An 18,402-nucleotide genomic window follows, 5' to 3' on the forward strand; every position below is an offset into this window, starting at 1 on the left:
TTCTAAAATTTGATATCTTTAATAATTATTTCGTAATAATTGATAATTTGTAATAATAAATTTAATAATTGATATTTAATAAAATTTAATAAGTGGAAGATATACAAAATATATACAATATTAATTTTAATAAAATTTGATAATCGCATTCTCTAATGTTTCTATCATATATTATTATATATTATATTTTTAAATGATCTCTTTATTATCTTACTAACTTTTAATTATTTAACTAACTTTTAACTTTTAATTTAACTTTGATATTATTTTACCATAGAAAACGTTCTGTATGCTTTATGTACAGAATATAAATGTTCTTTTTCTGCTTATTAATTCATATGAAGAATTTAACTTCATAAATAACTTTTTTAAATTACTTGTAAAGTAATTAGTTGTTTTAATTAATTGTTTAAGATTTACAGATTTTATAAATTGATAACATAACTGAACACAAACTGTACACATGATACTTGATTGGTTCCCAATAAAGTTACTGCAACAGCGATAATATGCTTCTATGAATACACTATATTCGTGCAGAAAGCATGAATCATGTTTGCAAGATAACTCGTACGATCATAGTTTCCGCTACACGGTTTTATTGGCGGTGAGTACGGCGTTGAAATCCGGTTAGCGAAAAAATTCAAACGTGAGCGATGCTTTCAGACGCGGATATGAGCCGCTCAATCCAGAATCCAGATTCTTACGACATAAATGTCGGATAATCGTGGGATATATACGCATGAAGTAACAAGATGAATGCAAATTGAGCATTAAATGCGTGCCGCCAAGACGAAAAAAGCAAGACAGAGAATTTCTCTATCTAAATAGACACTTTTCTAGTTAGACTGTGCGAAAATTTCACCTTTTCAGCTAATTATTTAGCATATCTTAACCGGTTCTTGTTGCTCGAGTTTCTCGATATCGAGTTATGTATGAGACGCAATTACGAAAATCTACTGCGAATTAATAAACGAGGTCGCGTTACTAGCATTTGACACGATACTAAAACCGGCCGCGAGAACTTTCTAAAGAAAGGCGATATTCAAAGTCGATGAAAACTCACATGTAAAGTCCACTAAATCAGTCGGTTGGAAATAACACTGGATTTCCGAAAGTTTTTGCATTGCTTAGCGCCGGTAAGTGATTAGTATCGCGAGAACATTTTTCGCGAAAGAAACCGCGGTAAATCGCGGCTTTGCTAATAATCGCACTCTCAGTTTTCACGGAGAACTCGAAGAATGCTACGTCGAACGGTCCTCTTGTACATACGGATGCATTCTCGTGACGTAACGAAGCAACGAACAAGATGCAGATGTCAAAGCGTGGCGGACGACAGTAGCACGCGATACATCACGTCATCCAGGATGGACGCGATCGCTATCGAATCAACTGTCCCGACTTTTTTTTCCTCTCGCATTTTGTGCCCGTATGAGACGAGCGGGTCGCATTGACAGACTAATTAACCCAGAAGCTCTCCACAGCCTACTGCGCCGCACGTTTATTTTATCTGTCGCTCGCGGACGCGTGCACACGCTGGTTGATCGATTAATTGAATTTTGATGTACTCCGACAGACGCGCTCGACGATCTCAAAGGGCAAAAAATTACCCGCGCCCAACAAGAATTCCGCTAAAATTTACGACGACAGTCTCGAGCCTTTAAAGTAAAACGTCTGGCATGTGGACAAATGTTTCTCTTTTGCGATGAGAATCTAAAATAATCAAGTATCGTGAAAACTTAGGACTTTCATCAAATCTCGAAAAATAATAATTTTTTCTTCCTCATTATCGACATATCTCTAACTCAAGTTTGACATTTTCAACTTACTTGTCCGGCAGAAATCGTCGAGCGTGTAGCACAAAATGTTCCAATGGTACCGAAAGAGTTAACAACCCAGATCCGCTATTGCAATTCTTCCGCTGATGAAGATTCCGGCGGCGTTTCTCGCAGGCGATGTGAATTATAGCGGACGATGCGGCGCGCGAACCGGACATCCCCTGGCGCGATCGTCGTCGTCGTCGTGCGCGCGTATCCGCGCAAGGGGATGTGAAAATGTAACGTGCAGGCCAGCCGACTGGCTGGTTGGCTGGCGCAAGCTCGCGAGCTTCGTAAATCACCGCGGACAGCAGCGTCGTCCCCGGTGTACGCGCGCGTACGCTCGCCGAATACGCTCGGACAGTGCGCGTTCCGCATCGACTGCACAGCCTCCGATGTCTGGACCAAGAAGACCTCCGGAAATCTTCCGCGAGGCGGGTCGCGTCCGCGCGAGCGATGATGTGCGATCACTCATTCCGCCTGACACCCGTAACCTTCCACCTGAAACCGAGCCCATTAGTTCCCATTAGGGGACAAATCCATTTTTATAGCCCTCGAAGAACGCCGATTTCGAGCGGAAAATTTCTGATGTATAAAAATGAGGTGGTCCCTCGCGCAAATGTAACGTGCGTAACTGCATTAGCGCGTCACATCGGGTTTCGAAATTACGTTGGAGAATGTTTAAATGTCACATAACCGAGCCGCGAGTTAAAACGAAAATTGAAAATTTTTAAACTTGCTAAAGTTAGAATTAAAGAAAACATTCATTCTCCTCGTATTTCATAAAGCGAAAGCGAATCTGCATTTCAAACATTCGTGTACTCTAGTTTTGCTTCAGTTTGATTTGGTTTACCTTCAGTTGCATGTTATGAATTATAAAAAGAATTATGAAATGGAATATGTACCATTTGCTTGTAGAACGGGGTCAATTCTCTGAAACACATGGAGGATTAAGTAAAAATCAATAAAGACCAATAAAAATCTGAGAAAAAATATGATTACCGAATAATACAAGTTAACAGAAATTGCCATTTAAATCGAGCCATCCCCAAAGAATCTTAATGACACGGTCTTGTATAATAAATGTATCCAAATACATTATTTTCTGTATTATCCTCGTTGAGTTTGCCTCAAAGGGAGAGCGGCGGAGTGTAAAAGAAAGGGGATATGATAGATTGGGGATACAAATTGCTTGGCTCGATTATAGTCTCGGCTGATTTATCGAGGGAGGGAGCAATGCTCACGGTGGTTATCACGGGGAGCTCTTATACAGGCATAATCGTATCATGCATATTGATTTTAATAACCTTTCTCCTCACTTCCGATCGCATCAAGCGAGGCAGGAAATAAAATTCGATAGATAAGATGAAATTTTTAGAGATGTAGGTCACTCCGATTCGCGATTGAGATCTTTCGATTTGTCCGGTAATGGCGAACGAGTGTCTGCGACGATCGCAATGCTTTCGAACTCCGCACACACAAAAGGAAATAAAAGCAAACACGTAGACTGACAACCGCAGACTGACTTTGTTGCGATTCGAATCGCAGTTCGATTAGCGGGAGAACGCCGAGCGGGGACTTTGTAACATCTCGAATTATAGTGAGATCCAATCTAATTTTGTGCGATCCGATTATATGTACGTTTCTTTTACATCTTCTTCCGTTCAAACGAACCTGATCCTCCACAAACGAAAGGGATTAAGTAATATTGCGCAATACGACGCCGTCACAACAAGTGACGAGACAAGTTCGCACAATAGGAGGCTTATTTAGGATCGTTCGGTATCTTCGGAGAAGACAGTTTACAAATTTCTATCGTAATTTCCATCGTGAACTCGTCGCGCCGATTGACTGCTTTCTTGCAGGATTAACAGAGGATCTAAATATGAATTCGGCGCAGAGTTATCTCCGCCAAAGTTTAATTGAGGACGGCCGAATCGTGACGGGAGTCTGTGAAATGAGTACGAGACGAACCGATAACGAAGGTAGTCATACATTTGCAGATTACCACGACAATGACGAGCAAAGACGCTCCTTTCGCGAAAACAAACGATAAGGGTAACAGAGGCAAAAGGGAATCCGAGATGTAGGTCGGCCGCGTACTCGCGAATCTCCCGATTAAATCGAGCAACGGCGAACGACGAGCGGCTGCAGCGCTCGCCATCGTTACGCAGTAATTGCGACAAAACGTAGTCGTCGAAAGAAGATCGTCGTTCTGGGGTCCATGGGAGGGCTGAAAGAGGTACCTCGTCCGGAGGGGGGGCTTGTCGTTGTTAGTTGCCTGGTCCGGAAGTTTTCCTCGCGCTCTCAACAAGCGGTTCTTTCTTGCGAGCGCGCAAGTCTCGCGCGCGGGATCGCCCCTAATTTCGATCGTCGGGAACGACACGCGCGCGAACCCAAAGTTTCGCTAGCAAAATGGCAAAACCGCCACCGAGTTAGAGACCGTGACGGGAACGATCCGTGAAGGTATGCACTCACAGAATGCCACCGTTAACGAACCGGCGGGCATCCGGATCTCTCATCTGCCGACACGAGGGTGAAATACGCTCGCTCGCTCGTTGCTGTGGCGTTGCGTTCTCCGTCGCGGCTCTGTCGCTGCGAAATATGCATCTTCGCGCCGGAAATGGAATTCTGTTTGCACGGTTAAAGGTTTCCCGTAGAACGTTAGCAATATGATCGCGCAATACGTAAGCCGCTTATCTGGAGAACGGTGTAAGTTCAGCTCGCGAGCGTAACGAGTTCCCTTTTCGGAAACGCGGATATTGCGCCGAGGAGACGTCTCAATTTTAGTAAGATTTTCCGAATTGGACTTGCCGCGACTATCCGAGTAAAAAACTCACGAATGAAACGAGATCGGAAGTGTACTATGAGACACGTAAAACACGCGTGACAAATCGGAGACGGGAGATAAGAAATGCAAGCAACGCTTCGTGCCTAATGCCTGCGACATTTCACGTGGAACGGAATGGAACGGTTCGATTAATCGCCGTTACGCTGTTCGGAATTTACGTAACTGTTCTCTCGCGCGGGCCACGTAACCGTGCAAACCGAGATTTTTGTCCGCGTGGTGTTTGACCACTTTGCACCCGGTGTAACGCCGAACGCGGCGAAAATAGTTAATAAACCGCGACTTTAGCGGCACGCTTGAATTTTTCATCTGTAAAAAGATATAGCTCGAGGTAAACCTCCGCATGCTTGTAAATTTCACGATCAGACGCGCGCAATTACCATGCGTATTTTAACTCTCCACTGCGCACCGCATACACCGCGTACACATACACGCGAGGCACATGGCGTTTTACATAGATAGGTTTGCAGTACGGAATATCGTAAAAAAGTTTCGTACTTTGTATACGTAACGCTTTATAGACACAGATAAGATTAGAGCAATATTTCATGCATGACCGGCTCGAATAGTTTCAGTTTACAATGCGAGTTTACGTGAGCACGGGATATGGCCGATACAATAAATTTTCCATTTATTATTGCCTTCGGAAGGATATCTATCTCCGAAATCGTCCTCTTTTCCGTCTGTCTAGCCCTTTTTTCCGTAAAGACTTCGAAACGATTTTATCTTGTTGCATGAAAATCATTTTATCGGTCCATTACTCGGTTTCACGTTCGGTTTCACATCTTTGCAAACGAAACTAGCTATAATTTTAATTTCAAAGGAACACGCTCGTGATTGCCCATTTAATGATGAACGACACTCGACGGAGGAAATGTCGCGTGTCGAAATGAAAGAGGTGCGCAGTAGTGGGGCTTAAATGCCATTACAGAATACATCTAGGCATGCATACATCGTTCATACGTACATTCTAAGAGGTGCTTTTCACGCTTTAAACGACGGGTCTATGCTTTTGCCGTACGAGCCCACTCGTAGCCCACTCGTAGCAAGTTCAGTAAGTACTGGACCACATTTAGAAACGTCAGACTCTCGCGAAGGAAAGTAAATCGAGGTGAAAGGCTCTGGAATACTGAGCATCTCAGACAGTGAGAAATAGCAGGAAACTTCTCGCCCCTTTGGGAGTGCCAAAAGCTGCGTCTCTCGATCGCGTCTTATGATATCGCGCGGTAAATCGCGGCCTGTTTCTAAAACGAACTTAGAGTTAGGGAAATCACGCATCCGAAACGAACAACGACAACGATTCACATCGTGCGCATCATCGTCGCATCAGGACGATGCTGCTGCACTCACCGATTCATCATCAAGCGATTAACATCATTTCATTTCTCGATTGGAGAACTTGGCGATTATGTATAATCATGTGCTTTGATGTCTTTTGTTTCCATTTTAATTACATAACTACGCACATTGACACAGTCCGTTCAATATCTCATGCATTTAACGTGTAACACAGCACGTGATTCTTATTTTTGCAATTGATACAACGATGATCGACCCAGTATGATTTTTTAAAAGGTAAACACGTGACTTGTCAAGTCGTGAAAATTTTATTTTCAACTTTGTCACGATAATTAATGTGTAGCTGACATATGTAATCGATAACAAGAACAAACCACACACGTGTTTCACGTAAAAGCTTTTACATCATATATCAGATACGCGGCACGGCTTTGTAATTTATTAAAAATCATAATATCGCTCTCTTTGTACATGCAACTTGCATTTATTTTTCAGTGACAGTAATCTAATAGAAATTTTATTTAATATTTTCGAATCTGCGCGGCGTTGCGCGTTGGTTAAACGCCGCTTTTATTTCGCGAATGTTCCGAACGTGATCCATTACATCCGCACGAGCGATGAGTTAATATCACGCACGAAAAACGCGACTAATCGATACGCGATTAATATTTGCGACGCGTTTCCATACTCCGGCATCCATTTCAATGGCATTCGCATTTGTGCGCGGAGCGCATCGCATTTTTGCGGGCCGACGAGCGTCGGTCAACGTCGCGGTGTCGTGGCGTCATTATCTCTCGAGAAGTAATTGCTGTTCGTTAATGACGTCCTGTGCGCTGTCCTGGCACAAAAGCGTCCTCCGGACTATCTAGCGACGTAAGAAGGACGAAAGCCGACCGATTATATACCGTCGGCCGTTCTCTTCGAGATCAGATAGGCGTGATTAACGAACTTCCGACGTTTCTGGCACGAATTAAGGAGCGACGAATTCATTTCAAGCGGGAACAACGAACGCTATCGACTCGGCGAAACTCGCCGAGAAAAATACGGCTCGCGTTTCGGTATCATCCATTCACGAGAATCGGAAAATCGACGTTCCTCCGTCTATGATTGATGATCTAACTTCGATCACCCCTGAAGCGGTCGTGTAATCGGTATAATTAATTGTCATAGCAACACGTATGCTTTATTACGTATTTTGGAATACATTAATTCCTTCGGAACTTTTAACGGAATTGTACCGTCGAATTTTCTCCAGCAATGGAAAATTCTCTACATCTCCCGGATAGTTTTGCAGCTGAAAGATTTGCGCTTGCACACGTATCCGCGATTTATTATCTTAGAGAACGAGAGTGGATTCGTCATTAAATAATCCGCTCTCGGAGTCGGATTGAAAAACAGCCGCGCTAATACGATTAATGTATTGGATTATATCGCTTCATATGTATGTATTTCACACAGAGATACGGTTGAGAGAGTACATACGTGACGAGAGGATTATAAAGTACCGATCGGAATTAATGTCGGTTTCCGATTCTCGATTACCATACATTTGCGATCGCGGCGAGAGATCGATGTTATTCTAGACTTCACACCCGTTCGTGCGTGCGTCCGCAAACCGCGCGACTCACGCTGCACCGTACATTACAAAAAGTGATAATAACGTACTAAACTAAGTGGACCAACGTCTCAAAGCCACATGTGAAAATTCTAAAAAGGGTCGTAGCATAGGAAGACCCGCTTGAAAGTGTTATAAGTACATCGCGTTAACCAATCGGCCGATCGAACCGCTTCCTGTTGGTCCCTTTCGTGAAAAGCCATTTCCACGATTGAAGCGGCGACGTGTGAAAAAGCGATGGTTACCGGGCTGAAAGATTCGCTTCGATGTGTATAGCACCAGTATGGTGTATCAAATTGTATGTCGAGTACGCTTGCGACAAGCTGACGGACACGCGAATGACAGAAATAAATGAAATAAATGACACTGTCCGCAAGTGATAAGAATTCGGTGTTCTAGATGTATGATATGAAAAACGTTGTCAAAATTTATCGAACATTAGTAAATTGATGGATGTGCGAGGATAAGAAAGTTGTCAATTGTAAATTTTAATCTTTGAAATATGCTATATGTTTAGAAATTCCGAATTTTGAATAAAGATACTCGCGCATCGTGCATAACAGAACGCGTGTGAAAAAGAATCCTAAATAATTGTTAAAGATGAAAATTTTATAAATCTGCATATTCTCACGATTTCGTGCGAAATCGTGCATTGTTGCTCTTACCTTACTTTACTATCGATATGATCACTTTAACTATACATATACATATATATATATCGTTTAAAATCATATTTAATATTAAATTTGAATATATTCTATATATTATTATATTGCTGTATATAATTCCATATAATATACGATAGTAATATATCATTCTATGGTGCTTCTATCTACATTTGTAAGACGACGTTACATTATCCGCTTCAATCGAAGGAACGCATTACTAGTGCTATGTGCAAGTTATACGTACGAGCCTGATGACTTGCAAATTTTCCCGGTAACGAAGATGGATGCACTCGAGCGCGAAATGTGTTGCAAATCGGGTAGGCCGATCGGTTAATCGCTAATAGGCGTAAATAGGGAAATACCGATATCAGCTTGAGCTATGTAACACGTACCACTGTCTAAAAAAAAAATTTATCGTACGAAATATTTCCGTAAATCATATACATACATATATTATATATGCGTATTTATATACACACACGTGGCACTGCAACTTCCTTTTCTAGTACGTTTTAAAACTACCGTTTTTATTCTCACACGAGACAAGGCTATCTTTTTTATATTTTTACTAAAATACGAGCGATGCGCGTAAAAAAAACGCAGTGATCCGTGGCCGCATCGCGTAGAACACTTCGACTAGACTAGCTACTAGGAGAATTAATCGTCTGGTCGAGCTTTGTTCTCACATCTTTCCTCTGTAATGCCAGAATATTAAAACAATGTGCATCGTGCGGTCGTTTATACGCTTGCTGCCCTTTACGTGTAATAGAATCGTCATCCGATTAAACCGCTGTTGAGATACATTTATTTTAAAAGCGTACGCATGCGAAATTATAATGATACCACGAAAATTGTATACAATGCAATGCGGATAACGATATCCCGTAGCAGTTGTATACAGAATCACAGAGCTTATTTAGAGAAAATGAAAAATAAAATTTTCGTTCTTCACTTATTAATAACGAAACTTATTTCATTCCATTTCTCTATTCGGCATAGCAGAGCTGGATTATATATTAGAATTTCTGCAAGAAAGGCAACATTTTCATCCAACTAGCCTGATAAATGGTTTCCAAGTAAAACAAGTTCTTGAATTTAAAAACCACGTTTGCTTCTTTGAGAAAATCAACCTAGCCATCCTATAGAAAAAAGTCCGATTATTCTGCTCGTAATAATTAATCTTTAACACATAAAGGTGCCTTTAAGTTCCGCGTTTCACACTTTGGCTTAGTGCACTTTTGTCTTTCTCCGCCTCTTAGAATATTAATGGTTCCTCCCAGGGAGGCAAAGACACGGAGGTTACACGACGAAGTTTTAAAGCGATTAATATTCTAAACTCGCTTCGAATAAGTAAACGCATCTTTGCGTTCATTTTCACTCGCAAGTATATATACGTGCATATATATATTTTTCGTCACATTCTGAGCAGATTAAATGCACGCGTTGATAAATGTCTGACGTAGCGATTCACGCTCTGTATCCGAAAACTAATTATCGCTTTCGCGCGCGCACGGAGTAATCAAGACTAATGCTTTTCTTCCAATCCGTCATATAAAGCCTAATAATAATTACTCATCATCAATATTAAATAAATATCATTCATTAATCTCGAGACACTGTCAAAAACTTTCTCTCAAAAAAAGATAACATTATTATCTCATTTTCGTCAAAATAATTTAGATTCTTTCGAAACACTGTTATATTTGTAAGAAGCAGATTGATTTTATCGATAATTATATCAGCAAACTTAATCGCTATACTACATTTCGTCACTCTGTTGGCTGTTTCCTGTATATCGAATACGTACATATATATATGAATCTTCAGCTTGGTATTTGCGATTATATCAATATGCGTGCGCGAATTAGCCGCTACGTCCATGTTTTTTGCTCACTCGGCGCAGCTATAGCTGGTAGTGTGTACATATACATATATATATACTCGTATATATATATATTTTTTAGTGTACGTGTGTGTGCCTATATACTTGGTCTCATAGTTTGATACCATATATTGTATATATACGCGAAGGGAACTGTGTATGTACCTCTCTCGAGTTACTGTAAAACACTTTAACTGTCAATTATACGAAGTTTTACGATGTACACGGAACTTCAGCCGGCATTACGTACCGTAGGTGTGCATAAGTACGTGTGATATATAAGTACGCGTATAGTCGGTACATATAAATGTGAAAATGTATGGCCTGTGCATAATTCTAAATTAGATACGTGCGAAGTAATATCCGTAGGCCTATGTAATCGGCGAAAGGGCAGGGATGCGTAATTTGATTTCGTCGACGTGTCGGGAGACACCCCCGCAGCAACGGTGTATCGGGACGTAAAGTACTGTCTCGTTCGTTAATTAATTAATTACAGCTTGCCTTCGACGAGTATACCGTATCTAGGACGCTCGTATCGCAGAATACATTCTATATTTTCGATGCTTTTCGCCTCGGGACGTGATAAATCACGGAAAACTCCACTCAAGTGCATATTGTACCATATTGCGCGTCGGTATTCTTCCTTTAGCCGGGTTTAATTGTTCTTCTAGGAAATAATTCTGCTTTGTGTGGATCGGACGGAACTGCTAGATTCTGGATTCGACACGTTATCAGACTCATCAGGAATCAGAGGATAGATTGGCGTTCCGCAGGAAAGATTTGTACCTTTATAGCGTAACATCATGTTTCTCTTTAAGATCTCCGTGAAGAACTCGGAGAACTTGGCTCTTGCGTTGCGATGGTATTTTGACATAGTATTTTACTTGTTTACGATCGTACGTATGTAACCATTCGCCGTAATTCAAATATAGGGTTGAACGATATTAAACGAATTATTAAATCAAATGATGATCATACGATGTTTCGAGTTGATGTTTTCTTCACTGAAGTGCATGATCCTTCCTTCCATAGTTCGAAATATCCCCTTTATCTCTAGTCATTTTTCTATGATTTTAAATAATATAAGGGTCCCTTTATTGTACACTGTGGTATCTCATATATTCTGACCTATTTATTTACAAAATAAAATGATTATATTGAATACATAAATAACGTAAGAACAATAAACATTGCATATTGATCGCATTGCGATCGTTAAATGCGCACCGAGCTATTACGCAACATTAGTTATATTTTTACGCAATTATTACGCAACATTTGTTATATTTGTATTTAAAAAAAGTGAACTTATACATGGATTATATGCTTATGTAGAATGAATTTTTATTAATCAGCTGATAATATTGTATCATTCAGCGAGATACAACGATGATCTTAAATTTGTTTTTAATATAAAAGTATTAAGTTATACCAAAACGCACGGTACTTATAAATATAGAATATACTGGGCGGATATTGATTTTGTTACAAAATGTTTGCGCTGCTTATTATAATTCACAATGTGTCCCACCAGAGTTTTTTTTAGAAAAGAAACAATTATCTTCGATCATTTAAAAATATTGGTTTTCGATAAAGTTTTGAAGATATATAGCAGATATATAGATATATTGCAACAGTTTTCGTAGCAATTATTTTTCTTCTACTTTCCAAGCAATATGTGTGGCAGGTTAAAATAATCCTTTTTCCTTAAAACTTTTGAAGGAATGTTCCGCCCAGAAGATATTGCAAGGCTACGTATACATATATTTACAATACTTTCTAGTATTCGCGTTAACTTTTCTTTCCCGACGTCATCACGAACAACAGCGAGAAATGATTTAGAGAATGACATCGCATGCTTTAAATAAATACAATAGTATGGTTCGCATGATTATACTATTAGGGCATCTCTAATTATTACATAATTACATTGTCTAATTCGTAAAATATTTAATACCTTTTTTTATGAACAATACAGCGCAGAGATGAAAAAGAGACGTATACGAAGGATATTGTTGCAGGACGCAGGACAGTAGTAGATCAAATAATTTGCGTTTCCACAAATATTGAGCACGCAGTGTCCCGCCGAACTTGCTTTGCGAGTACGAGAAGAAGCGCAACTGTTCTTCTGGAAACTTTCTCGACCAGCGGCGCTTCTTCGTGGACTTAATACATTTTTGGTATAACGTTTAACCGTTAAAAATTGTTTCTCTCTAAGTATCTACATAAAAAGATAGGCTCGAAATGATGATCGTGCGTGGGAACGCTCGATGCGTCCGTTTTAATTCTCTACGGAAGTGACAGGACGATGACAATGATTTAAAAGCGGAAATAAGTACACGAGACCGTATACGTATACGTAACATACGCGTTTCGCCAGTTTCTCGAAGCGTTTTCTCGCGTTTAACGTAGAGACCAACTACCTGATGCTTCAAGAAAAATTACAGCTTCCGCGCGACGCACTTTTCCACGTACCTCCTTTTCTCTTGAAACATAAATTCCCGCAGAACGTATTACCGTGGATATCGAATGTGTGGCGTTTCGTTCCACGATAAAAGGACGAAGCTTCGCGAGTTCCCGCGCAATCTTTTTCGCCGTTCTTCATAGCTGAGATTATCGATCGCGTGATTCAGCAACAATCTGTCCCGCGACAGATCAGATCAATCATCAATTCTACGTCATCAATTCTTCTTCGAGAGCTCCTGGAAGAAGGCTTCGATGGGTAACGTCGGTTCGTCCGTGGTGATCTTGAAGTGCGACGAGACCAGCCTGCTCTCCGGCGAGACCGCCTTGAACATACCCGGCTTGTCGTAGAGAGCCGACGCGGAGCTCGTCAGGTCCGCCACGCTCTGCGACGCCTTGGCGAACAGTTCCTCCTCGTCGGAGGGCACGTCGAACTTCGTCGTGGCCTCCGCAGTGACCGCCGACTCTCCCTGACGCGGCGCGTCGACCTTGCTATCCACTTCCGGTCGTGCGACTCGATTCTGCTCAGGTATGTCGCTAGAAACCTGCCCGTTGTCGGGCGTCGTCGCTTCGGCCGGTGTTACCTTAAAGTCATCGCCGTGAGGCGTGGTGATCTCTACCGGGTGGCCCTGGTTTTTGCTCTCCTGCACGCCGAGTTTCACCGGATGGCTGTCGAGCGTCGCGGCCTCTCCCTTCTCGCTGACGATCTCGTTGCCGACGAGACGACTGGTCGACGAGGCCGTCACAGACGAGTAGAAACTGGTTTCCTCAGCAGCCATTTCCGTGGGCTGTTCATGGCTCTGTTCCTTATGAGGCTGCAGCCTGGTCCTCGAGATCGGTCGTCGCCGTATCGACGACGAGTACACGTTCTCAGGCCGCGCCGAGCTCTGCCTGATGCTCGCCTCGCTGTTCACCTGCGATCGAGTAGGACTGGTCGTGGTAGAAGCGATCCTACTGCGATAAACGTTGCTACTGATCGGCCGTCTCTTCGGCACGAACTTGTTCTTCTCCGTCGTCGAGGATACGCCTTCCTTCTCCTTCTCCTCTGAAAATCGTTCGTGGTTCCTCGTGACCGTCGGGGTCGCCGACGTAGTGGTTCGATAGTTTACCCTGGAGACATATTTGTACCTGCCAGTAGTCTCTCTGACGGTATCAGGTTGTTGCGTCTGCTGTTGAACTTTCGCGCTCGGGGTTCTATGTTTGATGTGAGGGCTTCGTCGAGGCTCTGTTGGCACTTCGGCAGATGGTGTTGGAGCAACCTCCGTCGTCGATGAGCCTTGGGATAATCTGCTCTTATAATCCAAGCGGGTCTTGTAGTCCTTGATGCTGAAGCGCGGCCTAGTGGTGTTGCCATATCTCAACGGGCGCATCTTGTGAGACCTCAAAGTCGAGGAGATCACCTGAGCAGCCTGCGTTGTCGGTTGGGGAGTAGTAGTTGTCGTTGTCGTCGTCGTGCTCGGCGTGGTGGTGGTCGCGCGGTCGTAATAATTACCGTCAGTTTTTACGTAGAGCTCCTCCAACGGTATGCTGGTGACGACGTTCGGATTTTGTAGACGCGTGTCGACGTTATAGTCCTCGACTCTGCCACGATTTATCTCCGTAAAGTATTCGTCTTGAGTTGGCACGGTGCTGTCTTCCTCGCGAGGAGCTTCACGATTATCCTCGCGATATCCATCGCGATATCCGTCGCTCTGCTGCGACGAATAATCATAATACTGATTGATTGGCTGATTCGTTACGTATTGTTCTCCAGGTTGATTCGCCCCGTATGAAACGCCTGGCTGATTCGTCACGAATTGACTATTCTCATCGTAGCTCGGCGGCGATTCCGTAGTCTGTCCGTAAACACTCAGCGAGGAGTGCGCATTCTCCGTGACGACTCGCGTGTCGAAGTGCTCGTCGTGGTTCACTCGATTCCGATGACTGGGTCGTTTCCTGGTACTACTTCGTCTGTCCGTGACGCTGTCCTCGTTGTAACTTGCTTCAGTGGGCTTTATTCGTCTTCTACGAGAAGAGTCATATTGGTTCTGCTGCACTTCCTCACCTCTGCTGTACTTAAGGAAGTCTTCCTCCACGTGGGACACCGTAATGGGTTCCTGCGTGGTCGTCGAAGGTTTCCTGCGTCGACCTGGGGTAGCTGGACGACGGGTTCTGGACGTTGGTCTTTGTGTCGTCACCACTGGCGAAGTCTGCGTTTCCGGTGCTATCGTTGTCTGAATGGGCACTTCCTCCTGGAAGGTCAAGGGAACGGAAGTTTCCGGCGGTTGACTCGGTGGCTCCGTCGGCGAAAGTTCATACGCAACGGTCGTTGGCTTTTTGCGGCGGTACGGATCGCGGGACGGTTTCTGCGGACGATACGGCCGCGTCTCGGTTTGAGGATCGCGATAATCGACCTGTTGCTCCTGGTACTCGTTCTGGAAATGCTGCTCGTACTGATAGTTCTGGTTGACTTGGTTCTCCGGGAGTTGGGGTATCTACAGTTCAGAATTCAGAAGGTTTTCATACATGTAATTGAAAATTAAAAAATTGAAGCTAGCAATAATCAGCAAAGAGATGTAGATAGTATATAAATATTTATTATTAATGGAAATAATTGATTAGTTTTCGGCAATATATTTTATGAAAAGATGTACCATGTGACAAATAAAACTCTGAGTATCTTTTTCTTTTAATTTTAAGAATTAATATTATTTTCCGACTGTTTCTCAGCTATATAACGTTCGTTATCTGAGCCTCCAAGCGAAGTAGCAAATTACAAAATGAAATATTACCTGAGGCTGAAGTCTCAGCTGGTGGATGTTATAAATGCCAGGTTCGGATAGGAAATTAACGTCTGTAGTGACGTGCGGTTCAAAATGCGCCATGTGGATCGTGTACGGCACGTCGCTCGAGAGCTTTACGGTTTCCTGTGATTGATTTCTCGCAGCGTTCGCGGTCAATCTAGGCACATCGTCCTGCTGCTCAAGCTGATTCAGCTCCTCCTGCTGCTGTTCCTGCTTCTTCAACTCCTCTTGACGTCGCTGTTCGATCTCCAATTTCTGCTGACGCTCCTGTTCCGCCAGCGCATCCCGATCGCGTTGCAGCAACTGTTGCTGCAGCAGGAATTGTTGCTCGTTAAAGTGTTTCAGCGAAATGCTCTCAGGTGTCTCGTACTCCGGTATCGATGTCTGCTGATAAACCTCGACGGGCTCGAAGACGTTCTGCGAGTTCTGATACGGGATCTTCGGTACTTGCGTAATCTGATTCTGATTCACGACTTCTTGGCTGAACTTGGCCGGCGGATTCTGCCTTGGCAGCACCTCGTTGATGTCGGACTTGTACTTGCTCTTCGGCGCCGTCGACCACGTGGGCGGCGTCAGATCCTGATGCTCCGACACGTAATAAGTGCTGGTGGTGCGGGAATCTGGCGACTCCGTTCGACCATGTCCCTTCTGCTTGTTCCGTGTCCTCTGATCCGTTCGTTTGTAGTCGTACTCTACTTGCTCGTACTTATCTGTTTGCTCATACTTATCGGGATTCCTCGTGACGGCAGTGGTGGACGGTGACGTTGACGAGGGGGTGTTGTACACCGCAGGTGGCAGCAGAGTCTCATACGGCAACGACGGCCGGAAGTTGTACCCATTATACGGATCCGACGGCGTCACGTAGCTGATCTCGTGGCTCTCGTGCACCAGGAAGGCAGGATCCCTCTCGTAGGAAGTCTTGAAGTGGTTGGGCGGATGCTTCACTTGGCTATAAAAGTTGCCGCTCGCCGAGTTCTGCGCGCTGTGGGACTGCGCTTGATACCTGTCGTAGGCGTCGCGGTCGTTGCCGATCTTCTGCTTGCCAAAGTCGCTCGGAACGTCGACGCCGGGCGGCTGGAAGTACGGTTTTGCGTTGTTGGACACCTTGAACGACTCGAATGGCTTCGCCTGGTGGCGGGGTGGCTGCAACGCCAGCGGCATGGCATAAGGCGGGACGTAGGGACGGTTGCTCGGGTGATTTGCGAGATCCGATGGGTTCGTGGTGGACGCGATGAAGTAGGTCGCTGTACGCACAGGATCGACTGGTTGACGTGCGTTCTGCGTGGGATACTGCGGCTGTCTCAGGTAGTTGCTGTTGTCGCGCAGGATCGGTTTGCGGTGCTGATTCATCTCGAAACGGTGCGCGTCCTTGGGCGGCGGTATCAGGAACGTGTACTCGCGGGTTTCGGACGCCACTAGCTTGTGCGGCGGTATTTCACCACGTGCTTTCGTCGCCGCATGCCCGAACACCGTAAAGCTGCCAAGTATACTCGGCGGACTGTACTCATGGACCGGTGGCTTGCCCTTCCGCAAAGGCTTCAGCTTCTGCGAAGTTGCCATGTGCTCCTGGAACTTGCTCAGGACGGGATGCACCTGGATGTTCTTCTCCAGGTGGCTCGATGGCGACACGTTGGTGCCGATCGTCTCCTCGTAGGAATTGGTCAGTGGCCGCCATCCGTTTGCGATCATCGACGATCGTGTCGGTGGCTGCGGATCAGGCTTGAGCTTTACATCCTAACGTGAGAATTCAGGGAATGTATTGTGATATGTGCATTTCTCGTTGTAATCAGGAAATTAAATATTGTGCGAATTACGTTGATATTAGTAGATATCATCATATTTTGCTGCGATTTTGGGATAATAATTTACGATAATGTACAATAGAATTTAAAAATATTTCCCTTATATACGTACACATAGTTAAGCCTCTTTTACTTTTATTTATTTTGCAGGGATTTTTTAATTATTGACAGTCTCGATTAGATTACATTGCAATCACGAAACTTGCTATATGGTTTTGCTATAAAGCTCTCTTGTACGTTCCCCAGTGCACAACTTTCGCAGCGAAGCGACGACACGGTAACACGATACCCGAACTTCCTGAAGAAGTTAATGGAATGGTTCCTGTTCCAGTTTCACCGCAACGGAGGTCCGAGAAAATCGTAAGTGAGACTATTATTCCCCGCCATTGGCGCCGAGCGGCGGTCAACCGTAATCAGAAAATAAGTGCAGGAGGCCTTGGGCCGTCAGATCGGCACGCTACTTCCAAATAACTTTCCAAGCCCGTTTATTTCGAGGCGATAAACCACGAAGGATTTACTCGCGCGCGAGTTGAGATTCCGTTGAGATCCGGGATGATATCATCGTCTAAAGTTTCGGAACGGCCCTTCCTACGGATGGCTGGACCCCGGCGCTATTGCACTCGTAAAATAAATGTAATAGGCCTTCGTAGTGAACTGTCTTCCAGCAACTTCGTAAATTATTCCGTTCCTGAAGCAGTAAACCAGAGTCCTCGCGCGTTTCCGGCTGTCGAATCGCGTAAAACGCCAGCGGAATCAAAACGGAGAGAGTCTCGCTCTCGTGACTACGTGAGCGTTCACGCAACAATAAAATTGTGCCATTAAAATGTCAGATGCACGAGAGAAATACGCGGACTATCTCGAGACCGTCAATCACGATTTTTAAGGACATCTGTTTTGATTTTAAAGACGATTTTTCGCTGCAGAGAATTTCGGAAAAGGCCGAATTACTACAACTGTTGTAATTATTGTAATTGTTGTAATTGCTACAACTGTTTAATACTCAGCATTAAATATGTCGATAATTGAGTGAGAGAGGAAAAGTCGAGATAACCTACATCGTAATGGCAATAAAAATATATGATAGAAATGCGAAACTTTCCATACTAATTATACTTACGGCTTTAATGTCAGCACGGTCTATTGATACGGTTATCGCTCCTATGGTGACAAGCAGCCATGTCATCAGAACACCTATATCATTCGTACCGAATTAAAATTTATGAGT

The 18,402-nt window shown here is 43.7% G+C and overlaps 1 protein-coding gene across 1 annotated transcript; it reads right to left on the minus strand.

Moving 5' to 3' along the window:
• Window positions 1–379: 379 nt before the first annotated feature.
• On the minus strand, window positions 380–17,251 carry LOC105280258 (mediator of DNA damage checkpoint protein 1). Its single transcript, XM_020031972.2, has 2 exons — window positions 15,364–17,251; window positions 380–15,066 (listed from the first exon to the last, which is right to left on the minus strand). The coding sequence occupies exons 1-2, from the start codon at window positions 17,062–17,064 to the stop codon at window positions 12,811–12,813; spliced, it is 3,957 nt and encodes a 1,318-aa protein (XP_019887531.1). The 5' UTR covers window positions 17,065–17,251; the 3' UTR covers window positions 380–12,810.
• Window positions 17,252–18,402: the final 1,151 nt, after the last annotated feature.

Source organism: Ooceraea biroi, chromosome 8, assembly GCF_003672135.1.
Source record: "Ooceraea biroi isolate clonal line C1 chromosome 8, Obir_v5.4, whole genome shotgun sequence".
NCBI lineage: Eukaryota > Metazoa > Arthropoda > Insecta > Hymenoptera > Formicidae > Ooceraea > Ooceraea biroi.

What these genes read in the sequence shown, in the direction of transcription:
- LOC105280258 (XM_020031972.2), bottom strand. Translation starts at nt 17,064, where the DNA reads ATGATCGCAAACGGATGGCGGCCACTGACCAATTCCTACGAGGAGACG. An exon ending in AGCTGAGACTTCAGCCTCAG is followed by an intron (nt 15,067 to 15,363) that starts GTAATATTTCAT and finishes TCTGAACTGTAG; the next exon opens with ATACCCCAACTCCCGGAGAA.